At 35.2% G+C, this 16,986-nt stretch overlaps 1 protein-coding gene across 1 annotated transcript in view; it reads left to right on the top strand.

Moving 5' to 3' along the window:
- Window positions 1-16,986, top strand: part of CARF (calcium responsive transcription factor) — a 79,079-nt gene that overhangs the window by 51,426 nt on the left and 10,667 nt on the right. Inside the window, 2 exon segments of the mRNA XM_047085562.1 lie at window positions 12,048-12,083; window positions 12,086-12,186. Of these exon segments, the coding sequence (XP_046941518.1) occupies window positions 12,048-12,083; window positions 12,086-12,186 (137 nt within the window).

Raw genomic sequence — 16,986 nt, 5'->3', positions numbered from 1 at the left:
AGTTTTAATTTGAATTAATCAGATAAGCAACAGAAATAAATGTATATTGCATGGATTTATATAGTATTTTAGGTAAAACACTACATGTGGATAGAAAACTATAGAAATTGAGAGAATTCAGAAAGAATAATAAACTTCCCTGGTGTTGACAGATAATTTGAGGAACTTTTTGATATCCACAAAAGATTTTTTTTTTCCTACTTTGTATTGAAGATTCAGCTCTGGTTAGAAAATAATTTGAGTTGTATTTATTTTTCTATGCCAGAGCTCTTACTGAATTAGTGGTATTAGAATTTATAGTATTTCAAGGTAAGTATTTGTAGTTTAAAATTTAGTTCATATTTAAAACAACTGATGTGTTATATTTGCTTGCTGAGTAAGTATATTTACTTGAAATACTGAATAAGTACTAATGACTGTATTCATTATAAGCTTTTGTTTTCTGGAAGGTTGGTGAACTAGAAATGTCAATTATAAGCTGTCAAGAAATCAATTTGAAGGTTTTTTTCACCCCAGGGACCGTTTGTGGGTATATTTAAGACTTTATTTAAAAGTAATAAGGATTTCAAATGGATATCAATATTTATATTCAAAGTATATGGAATGTAATATGAAATTTAACCTTAATATTTTACATGACTGAATCCTTTTTGGCTTTTCTAAAGTCCAGTCTCCCATTCTTAATTCACTTTAATTGTTGCAAGTATACAACATGTACCTAAAGTAAAGCATTGTTAAATTAGACGTGAGTGGAACTCTTAAAAATCCGTGCTCTTTAGATTTATACCCTATTTAATATAAAATTTATTATTTATACCCCTATTTAATACAAAGTTGATATTTAGTTACATATATGATTTTTAATTAGAATAGCTTTTCTTTTTCCTAAGAACTGAAAATATTTGATGTCAGCATTTCAGAGGCAGTCTGCCAAATCTGATTATGTTACTCTAAGTTAAACATAGCTCTTAGTTACCTCAAACCCAGCTTTCTCGTAGTCTGTGTGTACGTAAAGGGTATAAGTCTGAATTTATAGTTTTATTGCATTTGTAGGTAATATTCTTTTAATTTATTATTTCTAATTTTTATGGAAACTTTTTCAGGATTTTAAATAATATTGACTTTTCATTAATGGCAATAGCTTATTATTAAATATTTTACCAATTGAACTATATTCCTTTGGAGACATTCTTTTCTTTTTTGATGTTGAGTTGCTAAGGAGAAATGCTTGTTAAGATACAAACTCTAGTCAGTTACCTGTGAGGATAAGAGATGTTAGAGAGTTCAGACTTTGGCATTTGAACAAGAACAAAATATAGTTTTAAAATATTTCTCTCACTTCATTCTATGTGAATGTCTCTTTCTGGTACTGTTTTTTTCATTAGGAGGAGGAAAGTTACAGTGCATCCTTCCCACAAACAAAAAACAAAATTAAAAAAGAGCATGAAGGAAGGTTTAAATCCCTAATTGTATACTCTTTTGGTTTTTAGGTAGAAACTGGAACTATCAATATTTTCATGTAAGTATTTCAATGAGTAGCTCTTTAAAAATGGTTTCTAAATTTTTAAAAATTCATTTCCCCTCTAAGTGCATGTTCAGTCACAGTATATCAGTATTGTATTTTAAGGGTGCTTAGCATCGCTTTTATAAAAGTGTGTTTACATATTTTAAATATTTGATTAATTTTTAAATGCACAGGGTGTTAAATACAAGTGCATAAAATTTTTAGTATCTATATTTGGCATTCTCCTAACAGCTCTACAGCAAAGTTTGATATATGCTCTTTTGTGTCATGTGTTACAAGGTGTAATATCTGTAGTAGTAAGTTGGACATTCAAAATAAGCAGTTAGAAATTTATAATTACAGTTGAGCTTTTTTCATCATTGTAGTTTTCATGTTCCAAAGCCTCCCAGTGAATTTTATATATGCTACAGTGAATTATAGATAAACACCACCATGGTGGGCTTTTCCCTCAATAATAATTTTCTCCACAAGCAGTTAACATGCTTAAAAGAAAAAGTTTTTACATGAAGTACCTTGTCTTATCCAAGGTAAATGTTTTCTAAAAGTCACAAAAATGGTAGAAAATGGGATCTGGTCCTGCATTAGAGTTTCTGATTTTGAGGCCCACCAGCTTGTGTTTCATCTTTACATCCTGTCAAAATACTTAATCATGTGAGTATGAGAAAGATGTCATTTAATTTGTACCAGGTTTTTTAAAAAAGTTTTAAAATGTGTGTATATATATATATATATATATTGTAACAATGTATAGTGTCTTTGTTATAATGTAATTTTTTCATTAAAAGAATCCTGTGGTTTTTTTTCTTAAATTTGTTAGTTTTCTTTTTAATACTTTTTCTGGGGATAGTGGTAGTTTTGTTCATCTTTAAGATGCTGAATAAACACCTTAAATACCTGAGAACTTTGGCTAGAGATTTATGTTCAATTTGGAACCTGAAAGTTTTTCAGCATAACTACCAGTAACTCCTATTATCATTACATTAGGTATATGTACACATTTAGTACTCTCAGCTCAGCCAACCATCAACATTTTAAAACAATCCCTGTAATATTAGTAATTCTTTTTTTCTCACATCTTGACACTGGACATCTTTAAGTACAGCTTTATATTTTTGGTGTAATGACAGAAGTATGTGATTTAAAAAGGAGAGATCATTAATGTTTTTCCTCTTTGCTTCTTTTGCTTTATTCCTCCCTGCCTATTTTATGGGACCATAGAAAATCTGACTCTCTCCAGAAGGGGCACTCTATTAACTATTCCCCATCAGCTAATTTAGGCTTTAGACATTTTGATTGGTGTATTGCTTTGATATGTAAGTATCAGTAATTCTACTTAATTAATTTAGTTGTAATGGCAAAGCCTTAGTGTAATTTTGCCAAATACATGTTAGCTATGAATACAATCATTAAATACAAATATTCATTGCTCATTGAATTCTTAAAACTTCAGGAATAAATCAGAATTAAAGAAAAATTCGCTAAGGGATTCTAAATTTTAAAAAAATGTTAACGTTTATTCATTTTTGAGAGAGACAATGCGAGCAGGGGAGGGGCAAAGAAAGAGGAAGACACAGAATCTGAAGCAGGCTCCAGGCTCTGAGCTGTCAGCACAGTGCCTGATGCAGGGCTTGAACTCACGAACCGTGAAATTATGACTTCAGCAGAAGTTGGACGCTTAACCAACTGAGCCACCCACGTGCCCCTAAGGAATTCTAACTTTGATTCATTAGAAAAATAAATAGTATGGTTAATATTGAAAACCTTTGAAAATATTATATGGGTACAAACTTGTAATTAGTAAATACATCCTGGAATTCTAATGTATGGCCTGGTAATTATAGTCAATAATACTGCATTATAAAATTCAGAATTGCTCAGAGACTACATCTAAATTGTTATCACCACAAAAAGGAAAGAATAATTCTGTGTCATGATAGTGATGTTAATTAACACTATGGTGGTAATTATATTGCAAAATATAAATTACCTAATTGACATATTGTGTACCTTAAACTTAATGTTATATGTCAATCATATCTCAAGAAAATAAAGAATTCTAAAACCACAGTACAAAGTAGGAATCAGATACCAGCAGAGGGTTTTAAAAATATTTTTATTGTGGTATAATTGATATACAACAAACTGTACATATTTAAAGTGTACAATTTAATAAGTTTGGATAAATGTATACATCTATGAAAGCATCACCACAGTTGAGGTAACGAACATATCCATCACCTCCAAAAGATTCCTAATGCCTCTTAGTAATCCCCTTCTCTCCCTGCCTCCCACTCGCACTTCACCATCCCCAAACAACTACTGATTTGCTTTCTGTCATTAGAGATCAATTTGCTTTGTCTATAATTTTATAAAAATCATATAGTATGAACCTTTTTATATATGACTTTTGTAACTCAGCATATATGAGTTGCAAATGTTGCATATGTTTTTTTTTTTAAGTTCATTTTGAGAGAGACGGAGACGATGTGAGTGAGGGGGGCGGGGAGGAAGACCAAGAATCCCAAGCAGGCTTCACACTGTCAGCACAGAGCCCCAAGTGGGGCTTGAACTCATGAAACCATGAGATCATGACCTGAGCAGAAACCAAGAGTCAGACACTTAACCAACTGAGCCACCCAGGCACCCCCTGTCACTCAGCATAGTTATTTTCAGATTCATCTGTGTCGCAAGATGTCTGAATAGTCCGTTCCTTTTTACTGCTGAATAGTATTCCGTTGTATGAATATTCCATAATTTGCTTATCCACTTACCTGTTGATGGACAGCTGGGTTGTTTACAGTTCTTGGCTATTACAAATAAAGTTGCTATGAACATTTGTATAAAAGTCTTTGTATGAACTTATGATGCTTTCATTTCTCTTGAGTAAATATCTAGGAGAGGAATAGCTGGGTCATATGGTAGGTATATATTTAACTTTTTAAGAAACTCTCAAATGGTTTTTCCAATGTGATTGTACCCCTTTACGATCCTGTCAGTAGTGTATGAGAGTTCCAGCCAATGCTTGGTATGGACAGGCTTTTGATATTGTAGGCATATTACAATGCTGTGTAGTCTAGTAGTATCTCATTGTGGTTTTAACTTCCAGTTCTACAGTCACCAATGCTGTTAAACATCTTTTCATAAGTTATTTGCCATCTGTATATTTTCTTTAGTGAAGTGTCTGTTTGGATCTTTATCTCATTTTTAAATGGAAATGTTTTCTTCTTATAAAGGTTTAAAAAGTATATTCTAGATATAAGTCCATTTTAGAAATGTTATTTACAAGAATTTTCACCTGATCTGTAGCTTATCTTTTCACCTTCTTAACAGAATCTTTCAAAGAGTAGAAGATCAGAAGTTCTTATTGTGATTAAGTCCAGTGTACCTTTTTCCCCCCTTTACGGATCATACTTCTGTGTTGTATCTAAAAGACCTTTGCCTAATCCAAGATTAGATTTTCTCCTGTTTTCATCTAAGAAATTTTATAACTTTTGAGTTTACATTTAGGTGCATGATCTATTTTGAGTTAATTTTTATATACATAATACAAGACTTTTTTTTGGCATATGAATATCCAGTTGTTTCAGCGCCATTTTCTGAAAAGACTGTATTTTTCTATTGAATTAAATTTATACCATTGATGAAAAATCCACTAATCACATACATATAGGTGAATTTCTGGACTCTGTTCTTTTTCATTGATTTATTGTTTATCTCCATGGTCTCAACCAGGGCAATTTTGCCTCTAAAAAACATGGGGCAAAGTCTGGAGACAGTTTAAATTCTCATAGCTAGGGAGATATTGATTTGTGATAGAAGCCAGAGCTTCTCTTCAACATTGTACAATGCATAGGACAGCCTGAACAACAAAGAATTATCTGGCCCAAAATGTCTGTAGTACTGAGACTGAGAAGCTCTGGTCCCTCTTGATGCCAATACCACTGTCTTGATTACTATAGCTTTATAATAAATCTTGAAGTCAGGTAATAAAGTCTTTGAACCTTATTCTTCCTTTCAACTTTGTTTTGGCTATTCTTAGTTCTTTGTTTTTCCATGTGAATTTTAGAATCACCTGATCAGTTTCTTTTTTTAAAAAAGCCTGATGGGATTTTGATTGGGATCATGTAGAATATTACAGATCAGTTTGGGGATAATTGAAATCTTAATATTGATACTTTGTTTTTTTCTCTGCAATGTTTTAGAGTTTTTAACGTATAGGTCTCACATGTCTTTTATCAGATTTATCACTAAGAAGTTATAAATGACATTGTGTTTTTTTTTTTTCAACTTTATTTATTTTTGGGACAGAGAGATACAGAGCATGAACGGGGGAGGGGCAGAGAGAGAGGGAGACACAGAATCGGAAGCAGGCTCCAGGCTCCGAGCCATCAGCCCAGAGCCTGACGCGGGGCTCGAACTCACGGAGCGCGAGATCGTGACCTGGCTGAAGTCGGACGCTTAACCGACTGCGCCACCCAGGCGCCCCAATGACATTGTTTTTTAATTTCAATGTCTTATTTTTGCATTAATATAGAAATACAGTTGATTTTTTATATGGATCTTCTATCTTGCAACCTTGGTAGCTCATTTATTAGTTTTCATAGCTTTTTGGTAGATTCTTTTAGATTTTCTACTTTGACAGTTATGCTGTTTTACATCTTCTTTTCCAATCTGGATGGCTTATATTTCTTTTTCTCAACTGTTATACTGACTAGAACCTAGAGTACAATTTTGATTAGAATGGCTTAGGGTAGACATCCTTGCCTTGTTTCTGATTTTAGGGGAAAAGCATTTAGTCTTTCACTGTTATGGTGTTAACCATAAGTTTTGTATATGTCCTTTGTCAAATTGAATGAGATTCTTTCTGTTCTTAGCTTATTGAGAATTTTTATTAGGAATGGATATTTGATTTTGTCAGGTGCTTTTCCTGTGTATATTGATACGATCATTTTCTTTTTTTTAGTCTCTCAATATGTTAAGATTTGATTAAATTTTGAAGGGTAAAGGCCTTGTATTCTTGCATTCCTGGAGTAAATCATACTTGTTCATCAGGATGCATTATCCTGTTTTACATATTTTACATATTTCACAAATGTTGGGTTTCATTTGCATTTAATGTTATTATTGAAATGGTTGTGTTTATGTCTTCCGTTCTATCTTTCTATTTGTTCCATCTGTACTTTGTTGTCTTTTTCTGTCCTTTGGTGAAATTGCCCTTTTTTTATGATTCAATTTTACCTCCTTTATTGACTTGTTAGCTAATTATTGCTTTAGTGTTTATGCTGTACATCTTTAACTATCCCAGTCTACCTTCAAGTAGTATTCCATCATTTAACATGCAGTATAAGAATCTTATAATAATATACTCACATCTTTCCCCTTCTTTATGCTATTGTGGTCACACATTTTATTTCTATATAGATTACAAACCTGACAATGCATTGTTACTATTTACACTTTAATCAGTTATCTTGTATATATTATTTTTATATATTTTCCTGCTTTTTTGCATTTCTGGTAACTTTTGATTGGATGTCAGACATAACTTTCACCTTTTTCGCGTGCTGGATATTTTTGTATTCTTATAAATATTCTTGAGTTTTGTTCTGGGACACAATTGAGTTTTTTGGAAACAGATTATTCCTTTAATGTTTGCTTTTAAGCTTTGCTAGGTAGGACCAAGCAGCATTTAATCTAGTGTTAATTTTGTCTCACTATTGAGGCAAATCCCTTCTGAGTACATTGCTTTTGAACTAATGAGGTTTTCTACTCTGGCTGGTGGAAGAGGTATTGTTCTGAACCCTATGAACCTTAGAGGGTTGTTCCCAAATCCTTTCAGGTTGTTCTTTTCCCTAGTCTCAGGTAATTTCCTTATACTCATGCACTGATCATTAGTATTTTGAATGCTAGGGAGTGAATTTCTGCAGATCTCTGGAGTTTTCTATATAGCTCTCTCTTCTCCAGTACTTTGTCCTACAAACTTTAGCTGCTTTGGCCCTCCTCGATTCCAAGTTTTATCTCCTCTGCCCTGAGAGGTTCTGCCTGGTTTTCTACCCCATGTGCCACAGCCTGGAATCTCTTTGGACAGCTCTCTGGGATAACGTAGGCCTCATCTCATCTGTTTTATATCTCTCAGGGATCACTGTCCTCTCTCATCATGTGTAACATTTTGAGAATCATTGTTTCATATATTTTATCCAATTTTATAGTTGTTTCAGGCAGGAGGATAAATCTGGTTACTTTTACTCCAGATTGACTAGATACAGAAGTTCTCCAGACAATGTTGATGCCATGTCACGTTTGGGTTTCTGCAGGAGCAGTAGAGTTGGGAGAATAAGTAGGAGGTTATGAGGGAAGCGCAAGGATAGATTACAAGATGGAGTAAGGTACAACAAATCTGAGTGAGACAAGTAGGTATATAATTGTGGAATTTAGGGTATAGGATTGGTCCAAAGTAATCTCCAGAACTGTCTGATTGTGTAAGGACCACCTTTGATAGTATAGTTTCCAGTCTCCACTGCCGTGGCTCCACCACTCATGATTCAGCCTTCTTTAGGATGTAGGCCATGTAAGATACCAAAATGAATGATTTAAAAGTTTACCTTACTGGAACATAGTGTCTATTACATGAGATATATAACTTTATACAAGATAGAAAATGGTAAATTTGAGGGGTGCCTGGGTGGCCCTGTTGGTTGAGTGTCCGACTTTTGCTTTTGGCTCAAGTCATGATCTCACAGTTTGTGGGATCAAGCCCCATGTTGGGCTCCACATTGACAGCCTGCTTGGGATTCTCTCCCCCTCTCTGTGCCCCTTCCCCATGCTCACAAATATTAACACATGAGCATACTCTCTCTAAGTAAATAAACTTAAAAAGAAAGTGGTTAATTTGATCATAGGAATATGGATAAAATTATATAAGGGTGAAGAAGAAGATGGGACACCTTGGTGGCTCAGTTGAACATCCCACTCATGATTTTAGCTCAGGTCATGATCCCAGGGTCATGGGATCAAGCCCCATGTTGGGCTCACACTGAGTGTGGGGTCTGCTTAAGATTCTCTCTCTCTCCCTCTGCCCCTGTCTCCTGCTTGTGCTCTTTCTCTCTCAAATAAAAATAAAATAAAATAATTAAGAAGAAGGTGATGACATTACTTACAAGGAAGAGAACTGACATTTCAGTAAACACCAGACATTGTACTTGGTGCTTTACATTGTTTGGTTAAAGCACTTGGCATTTTACCTGGCATAAATAGTTTCTTATTATTGTAGCTTGGACTGGTGGTTAAGAGCCTGTGCTCTGAAATCAGACAGATTGGAATCCCGCTTCCTCTTTATTAGCTGTGTAACTTTGGACAAATTACTTGAACTCTCAGTTTTTAGTATTTTTCTTTCCTCTGAACTAATGGTAGTAGTAGCTACTTAATTGAACTGTTATGAGGGTTTAATGAGTTAACCTATGTTGAGATCTTAGAATCTGTAACAGGCCACTCAGTATATGTTCCTTTTTATAATTAATATTAACAAGGAAATTTTAAATGCTGAAAGGTAAACATTATCCTTATTCTCAAAGTGATGTGTCTGTTAGGTAGCATCTTTGGCTATGTGCAACAGAGACATGATTATGATGGTTTAACCAAATAAAGAGATCTTATTTTTTTATGAAACCAAATCTGAGGACATTCTCACCAGGGATGTATGGTGGTTCCATAGGCTACCAGAAACACAGCAACCTTTAATATTTTCATATAAGCATCTCTAATGTGACTTTCATCTACATACTTGTTGTTTTTTTGTCCATGGTGGTTGTTCCACCTCCAGCATTGATCAGAGTTCAGACAAGAAGAATGGAATGAGCAAAGGGCCTGTGCTGGGTGAATGAACCAAAAGTCTTTCTTAGGAGACCCGTCTGCGACTTCCCCTTTTATCTTATTGGTCAGAACTGTTATATGACCACCCTGGTTACAGGGGATGCTAGAAAACGTAATTCTTTTAAAATTTGGGCACCAGTCCAAGAAAAAATATATTTTAGTAAGACAGAATTCACTCAACTATTGTTGAGGCCACTAATGGTGACTCCCACAAATTGGAGAACTATAATTCAGAAATTGAATAACTTGTGTGAGGTCATTAAACAACTATTAAGTGATAATATTGGTAGCAAGGTCTGTCCAGTACCATTCCACATTCCTTTTGCCACACAGTCCAGAAAACAAGTGATCTTTTCATTATAGAATCTTTGAGTTGGATCTTTAATGACAGGATATGAACATGAGATTAAAGTGCAGATGTCCAGAATTCAAGGCGCAAGTAGATGGAATTATATAGCTCATTGGGAGTACATTTTAAAGTTCATTTTGATCAGAACTTTAAGATTCAATGAAGGAATGAAGCTGGGATAAAGATTGGAATGGTAAGAGAGGTTAAATGGTAGAAATTCTAGAAGGCCAGACTAAGAATTTTACGTTTTGCTTAGTGTGTGTTACATTTAAAGTCTTATTGAAATGATTCATTAAAGGAGTCCATTGAGTCAAAAAGCTTTCCTAAAATCTGGGTGAAACTTTAAATGTTACAGATTTCTGAAAGTAGATATGATGACCAAATGGAAGTGATAGAGTAATTTTTTGATGACTATAATAAAATTGTATAATAAGTTTCTGGCCGTGACTTGCATCTATAATTGCTTTATAGAAGCTATTGGGTTTTTTATATTTATATTCTACAAAGACACTCTAAAATCTTAAATATGGACATTCATTCATTCAACAAAACAGACATACTTCCTGCCCTTTTGGAGCTTACAGTCCAGTAGAGGGAGATAGATAATAAAAAAATAAACATAGTAAATAAGTATATATAAACATAAGCTCATTATATATATTTATATGTAAGTAATATATATTATTTATATGTAAGTATACGTATATGTAAGTATATATATATTTATATGTAAGTATGTTATATGTATATTATACACTTATATGTTAGGTTGACAGGCTCCATAAAAATGGAGCAGGGAAAGAGGCAAATATGAGGTTAGTATGGTAAGAGTTACAATTTTAAATAGGACAACCAGAGTGGGCCTCATTGAGAAGGTACATGCAAGCAAATTCTTAGAGTAAGAGTCATGCAGATACCATGCAGAGTAGTGCAGTAAGAGGGAACTGCAGGATTGGGAAGTGCTTGCTGTGCCTTGAGGTCAGCAAGAAGGCTAATGTGTCTGGAGTGGAGTGAGCAAGTGAGAGAGTACTGGGAAATGAGGTCAGAGAGGTAATAGGGAATCAGATCATGTAAGGTCTTACAATCCATCATAAAGATTTTGCCTTTTACTTTGCATGGAAATGGGAAGCCACAGCATGTTTTGAGCAGAAGAATGACAACATAATATGACTTACCCTTTAAAAGGATCATTTTGGCCATTGTGTTAAGAATACTTTATAGTTTGTCTCTCTCTACTAAATTATAAAATTCAGGGTTAGGGATCTTTGTCTTTTTTTGCTCATTGATCTATGACAGTGGCAGATGCTTAGAAAATATTTTTGAATGAATGACCATCCACATTTAAGATTTTAGAGTGTCCTTATAGAAAATAAATGGAAAACAACCTAAAGAGAGGAGGCAAAGTTGTCAAGGGGAGAAAATTGCTGAAGAAATGTCTTTGAGTAGCAGAAAGGAGATGGGATCTAGTGTTCAAATAAAGGGTTTGACTCTAGATAGGACCATGGATACCTCATCTGCGGGTGGATGACAAGGGAGACTACATGGGTAAAGATGCTACTACTGTACAAGTGACAGTCTGTGGAAATCTCTTTTGATTGCTTCAATTTTCTCAGTAAATAAGAAGCCAGGCCCTTAGGTAACTGTGAATATGGGTATGTTGGGGGGAAGTGTGTTGGGGAGAAAAGCTAGTATGAGAGTAATTAGGCAAATGAAATATAGTATTATTAATGGGTCTACTTGATTAAGGGTTCACTTAAAGTTCATGTCCATCAGTTGAAAATCAGATTAGTCAGCATGTTTATGTGTTTTTGTCCAATCATAATCAACAGTGGCTGAGTGTTTATTGAGAATCAGACACTGTGTTACCTGTTGGTTATACAAAAGATTAATAAAACCCAATCCCAGCTCTATGGGGGCTTACAGTGTAGTGGCAGACAGTTTTTTAATCAATTTGTAAAATGGTGTGATAAGTACTATCATTTCAAACAAAGGAAAAAACATTGTAAATCAAAGAAGTTCCAAAGTGAACAATTCAGGTTATGGAAGGAACAACAGATTAGTCTAAGAAGGCAAAATATTGTGAAAGAATCACTTTCAAAGTGTTACTTCCCAGTCTCCAATCAAAAAGGTGTTATGTATAAACTTTGTGTAATTCCAATCAGATCTTCTGCTTTGAAACTTAAACTGGATCCCAGAACTCCTAATTATTGCTCCTCTGATATCCCCTGTGAAATGCTAAGACTATCCAGATAGTATTCTCCCTTACCACAGGAAGCAAAAAACTCAGTTTTGCTTTATCAACAGGTTATTTTGGAGGTATTTTAAAGGAGCCAGCATTTGACGTCATGGAGGTCTTATCAAAATCTGGTCACCTTGGAAACAGCATGCTTTTCTGAGGCCCTTTGAGCCTCCTACACAGGGTCTCTCCAATAACAGTGGTAAGGTAAGTTCATGTTGGGTTTGAGCTCTGATTTCTAATTTTTTTATCGAATACTCCAAATGCTTAAGTTTGTTTTGTTTAGTTTGAGAGTAGTGTCTAGGAATAAACTCCATTTATTGATAATGTTTGAAAAACTTTTATTTGGTAGAAATCTGCATTATTACTGTCAATACTGTTTGTCCTGGGAATTTCTTCATTGTGCATCTATTAAGAGGAAGTTCATAGGGATAAAAATGGGTGTAAACTTGTAGGTTCAGAAGGTTTCTCTTCAAACTGGCATCCTTTGGAAAAACTGCCTCAAGTCATTTATGAAAGTTTAATGAGAACTTTGCCCACTCTTGTTTTATCTTGTCCGTGAGGGTCTGGTTCTCTTTAGGAGAGGGTCCCTAAGATTCAAGTTTCACATTTGACTATATATTATCAGACTCATAGGTTTATCTTTAGTCTGGTTCTATAGCCATTCTGGGCTGGACTCCTGCATCTTATATGTATTTATACTAGAATCAAAATGTGTCTTGTTTACTTTCTTTTATTTATTTTTATTTTTTTAGATAGAGTATGTGAGTAGGGAATAAGGGCAAAGGGAGAGAGAGAGAGAATCCCAGGCAGGCCCCCCCACTGAGAATGGAGCCTGATACTGGGCTCTATCCCACCTCATGAGCTGAGGTGAAACCAAGAGCCCAACACTCAACTGACTGAGCCACCCAGGCGGCCTGTGTATTACTTTGAAAATGATAAAAGGATTATTTGGAATTGTTTTTTGGGGGAACTTCCCATATAAACAAAATTGTTCTTTTGGGGACGTATTTTGAAGCAAAAAGAAAGCAATGTCTCAAATATACAGTTGTCTACATTTTTTTAATGCTTATTTGTTTTTGAGAGAGAGAGAGAGAGAGAGACAGAGCATGTGCGGGGGAGGGACAGAGAGAGAGGGAGACACAGAAGCAAGCTCCAGGTTCCTAGCTGTCAGCACAGAGCCTGACGTGGGGCTCGAACTCATGGACCATGAAATCATGACCTGAGCTGAAGTCGGCCACTCAACCAACTGAGAGCCACCCAGGCGCCCCTACAGTTGTCTACATTTTAAGAGGAAACTTCCAATATAGTCAAGAGATTATGAAATTGCCTCCTTAAAAGATTCTTTGGTAAAGGCAAGAAAAAAATGTGAAAAATATAGAAGTATCTTCTCTAGATCCTTTCAAATCACAATTTGAATATGATGTCCTTGATTGTTCTATTTCCTCATCCTGTGTTCCTGTTTCCCTCTGTACTGTCTCTCCTTCTAACTTTTTCTCCTTCCCTTCAAAATACCCCATAAGGATATAGTCTTGTTTGTCTAAAAGAGAAAGATCACTCTGTTTAATGTAAGAAATACCCCTTTCATTTTTATACTTCAAGTATTAACAGTTACTGGCATTTTAATCAAAGAAATCAAATTGTCTAGGGGGCCTAAATTAATCTTTAAACCAGCTGTAATGACTGACTCTTCCTCCTGCTTCCTCACCCTCTCTTATGTGCATGTATTTCAAAATAGGTTTTCTTGCATCTAAACTTTCCCCTGTCTTTAAGTAAGGAAAGATAATTAGTCTTTTCCAATGCTAATTTTGTATTTGACTAAAGTTGGCTCCCTCTCATTTTTAATTCATATTCCTTTTCTTCTTTTCCCTCCCTAGGGAAACATTAGAGATTAATTGACAAAAAAAAATTATTCTGTCATTATGTACTCAATCTAGAAATATCTAATGAATTTCTACAATAGAAAGAAAAATTATTAAACTGTTTTCTGTTTCTTTAAAATTGCTTTTAAGAGGGGCTCCTAGATGGCTCAGTCAGTTGAGCGTCTGACTTCGGCTCAGGTCATGATTTCCTAGTCCGTGAGTTCAAGCCCCGTGTGGGGCTCTGTGCTGACAGCTTGGAGCCTGGGAGCCTGTTTCGGATTCTGCGTCTCCCTCTCTTTCTGCCCCTTGTCCACTCATGCTCTGTCTCTCTCTCTGTCAAAAACAAATAAACATTTAAAAAAAATTGCTTTTAAGAGATATTTCTGATTAAAACTAAGAAAAGAAGAAAAAACTTGTTGCTTCCAAGATGAAAGGCTCTGAACCAGGATTTAAAGGGTTTTTATTATAATTTCATTTATGAATACAAAGTTTATATATTATACAGAAAATATTCATAAAGTATTCCTGATAGAATGAGTTAATCATATTGGTTTAAAGGATTGAAAAACAATTATCTTCCTGACTTTAATATATGAAATTAATGCCAACACAGTATGCTAGTTATACAGGAAGATTGAATATCTCATAATTTAAACTTTATATATTTCTTACATTGGTTTTTTTTAATTTTTTTTCTAATCTTACATTGGTTTTATGGGACAAATTATTATTATCATTTCTATAAATTAAGTTTACAAAAATTTAGATTCATGATTAACTAGATAAAATTGTAATGATGGATATCTTTAAAAAGTTTATAATCTAGGGGCGCCTGGGTGGCGCAGTCGGTTAAGCGTCCGACTTCAGCCAGGTCACGATCTCGCGGTCCGTGAGTTCGAGCCCCGTGTCAGGCTCTGGGCTGATGGTTCAGAGCCTGGAGCCTGTTTCCGATTCTGTGTCTCCCTCTCTCTCTGCCCCTCCCCCGTTCATGCTCTGTCTCTCTCTGTCCCAAAAATAAATAAACGTTGAAAAAAAAAAATTAAAAAAAAAAAGTTTATAATCTCAAGTTATTTCTATAATATCAAAATTCTTGGGATGCCTGGCTGGCTGAGTCAGAAGAGCATGTGGCTCTGCATCTCAGGTCATGAGTTCAAACCCCATGTTAAGTGTAGAAATTACTTAAATTAAAAAAAAAAAACTTAAAAAAAACTTTAATATCAGAGTTCTTAAGAACTTTATACTTAACTAAAATTTCAATTTCTAGTTCCTCAGCTAACTTAAAAACCTCAGACAGGGGCACCTGAGTGGCTTAGTCGGTTACGTGTCTGACTTTGGCTCAGGTCATGATCTCACGGTTGGTGGGTTTGAAACCCGCGTCGGGCTCTGTGCTGACAGCTCGGAGCCTGGAGCCTGTTTCGGATTCTGTGTCTCCGTCTCTCTCTGCCCCTCCCCCACTCGTATTCTGTCTCTGTGTGTCTCTCAAAAATAAATAAACATTAAAAAAAAAAACACCTCAGATAAAGGTTAAACTGAGTTAATTGATACATAGGCTTTGAATACTTGGACAAAATCTAAAGAAAACAATGAGTGACATTGGTCACTAAACAGTTATATTTTACTGTTATTCTTCTTTTTAAATTTTAATGTTTTATTTTATTTTTGAGAGAGAGAGACAGAGTACGAGTAGGGAGGGGCAAAGAGAGAGGGAGACAGAATCTGAAGCAAGCTCCAGGCTCTAAGCTGTCAGCCCAGAGCTCCATGCAGGGCTCGAACTCGTGGACTGCGAGGTCATGACCTGAGCTGAAGTCAGATGCTTAACTGACTGAGCCACCCAGATGCCCCTTTATTGTTATTCTTATCTATTTAAAAATAGATATAGATTGGGGTGTTTGGCTGGTTCAGTTGGTAGGGTAAGTGACTCTTAATCTCGGGATTCTGAGTTCAACCCCATGTTGGGCCTAGAGCTTACTTCTAAAAATTGAAAGGAGGAAGGAAGGAAGGAAGGAGTAGATTTATAGGACATGAAAATATTTTTGGATTTTGTTATATACATAGTTTCCTTAAAATTCATAAAGACAATATGACAAACATGCTCATTAGAAAAATAACTATGCGGGGCGCCTGGGTGGCTCAGTCGGTTAAGCGGCCGACTTCGGCTCAGGTCATGATCTCGCGGTCCATGAGTTCGAGCCCCGCGTCGGGCTCTGTGCTGACAGCTCAGAGCCTGGAGCCTGTTTCAGATTCTGTGTCTCCCTCTCTCTGACCCTCCCCTGTTCATGCTCTGTCTCTCTCTGTCTCAAAAATAAATAAAACATTAAAAAAAAAATTAAAAAAAAAAAAGAAAAAACTATGCTAAGTGAAATTAGTCAGAGAAAGACAAAAATCATATGACTTCACTCATATGAGGACTTTAAGAGACAAAACAGATAAACATAAAGGAAGGGAAACAAAAATAATATAAAAACAGAAGGGGGACAACAGAAGAGACTCATAAATATGGAGAACAAACAAAGGGTTACTGGAGGGGTTTTGGGAGGGGGTATGGGCTAAATGGGTAAGGAATCTACTCCTGAAATCACTGTTGCACTATATGCTAACTAATTTGGATGTAAATTTTAAAAAATAAAATTAAAAAATAAAATTAAAAAAAACCTAAGTAATTCCTCATTTTCTGTCTTCTAGTTTTGTCTAGGGAGAAATAAAAGTTGATCACATAGGTTAAATGGAGAAAGTAAGACTATATTCAGTGTAATAACAGAGAGATATTTGTTTCTTAAAGAAATTTTTGCACCTAGGAGGATACATTGATAGGATGCTGAAATGGCCTTCTAAAAGCAGAGCTTCAGCATTAACTCAGAGGCAGCATTCTGAAAGGGTGGATACCATCCTTGAAGAGGTAATATATGCATAAATCAGAGACCTCTGTATAGTGCTGTGTTTCCAACAGGAAGAATACATGGGTCCAGTAACCATGGGACAGAAGCAGGAGTAGCCCCATTTACCTTAATTTCCAATGACACACTGGGAGATTTTGTTTCCCATCCTTTTAATTCTGGGCTCTGTAGGTTTGGAGGTCCTGGTCCCCAAAGCGAGCATACTCTTGCCAGGGGGAACACAAAGTTTTTATTCAACTATAAGGTAAGGC

Source organism: Lynx rufus, unplaced genomic scaffold (genome assembly GCF_022079265.1).
Source record: "Lynx rufus isolate CCGP_SWC_20201006 ecotype Redwood Valley unplaced genomic scaffold, mLynRuf1.p SCAF_2, whole genome shotgun sequence".
Classification (NCBI taxonomy): Eukaryota; Metazoa; Chordata; class Mammalia; order Carnivora; family Felidae; genus Lynx; species Lynx rufus.
The sequence above is the reverse complement of the archived record's forward strand: the minus strand, read 5'-3'. Positions and strand labels throughout refer to the sequence as shown.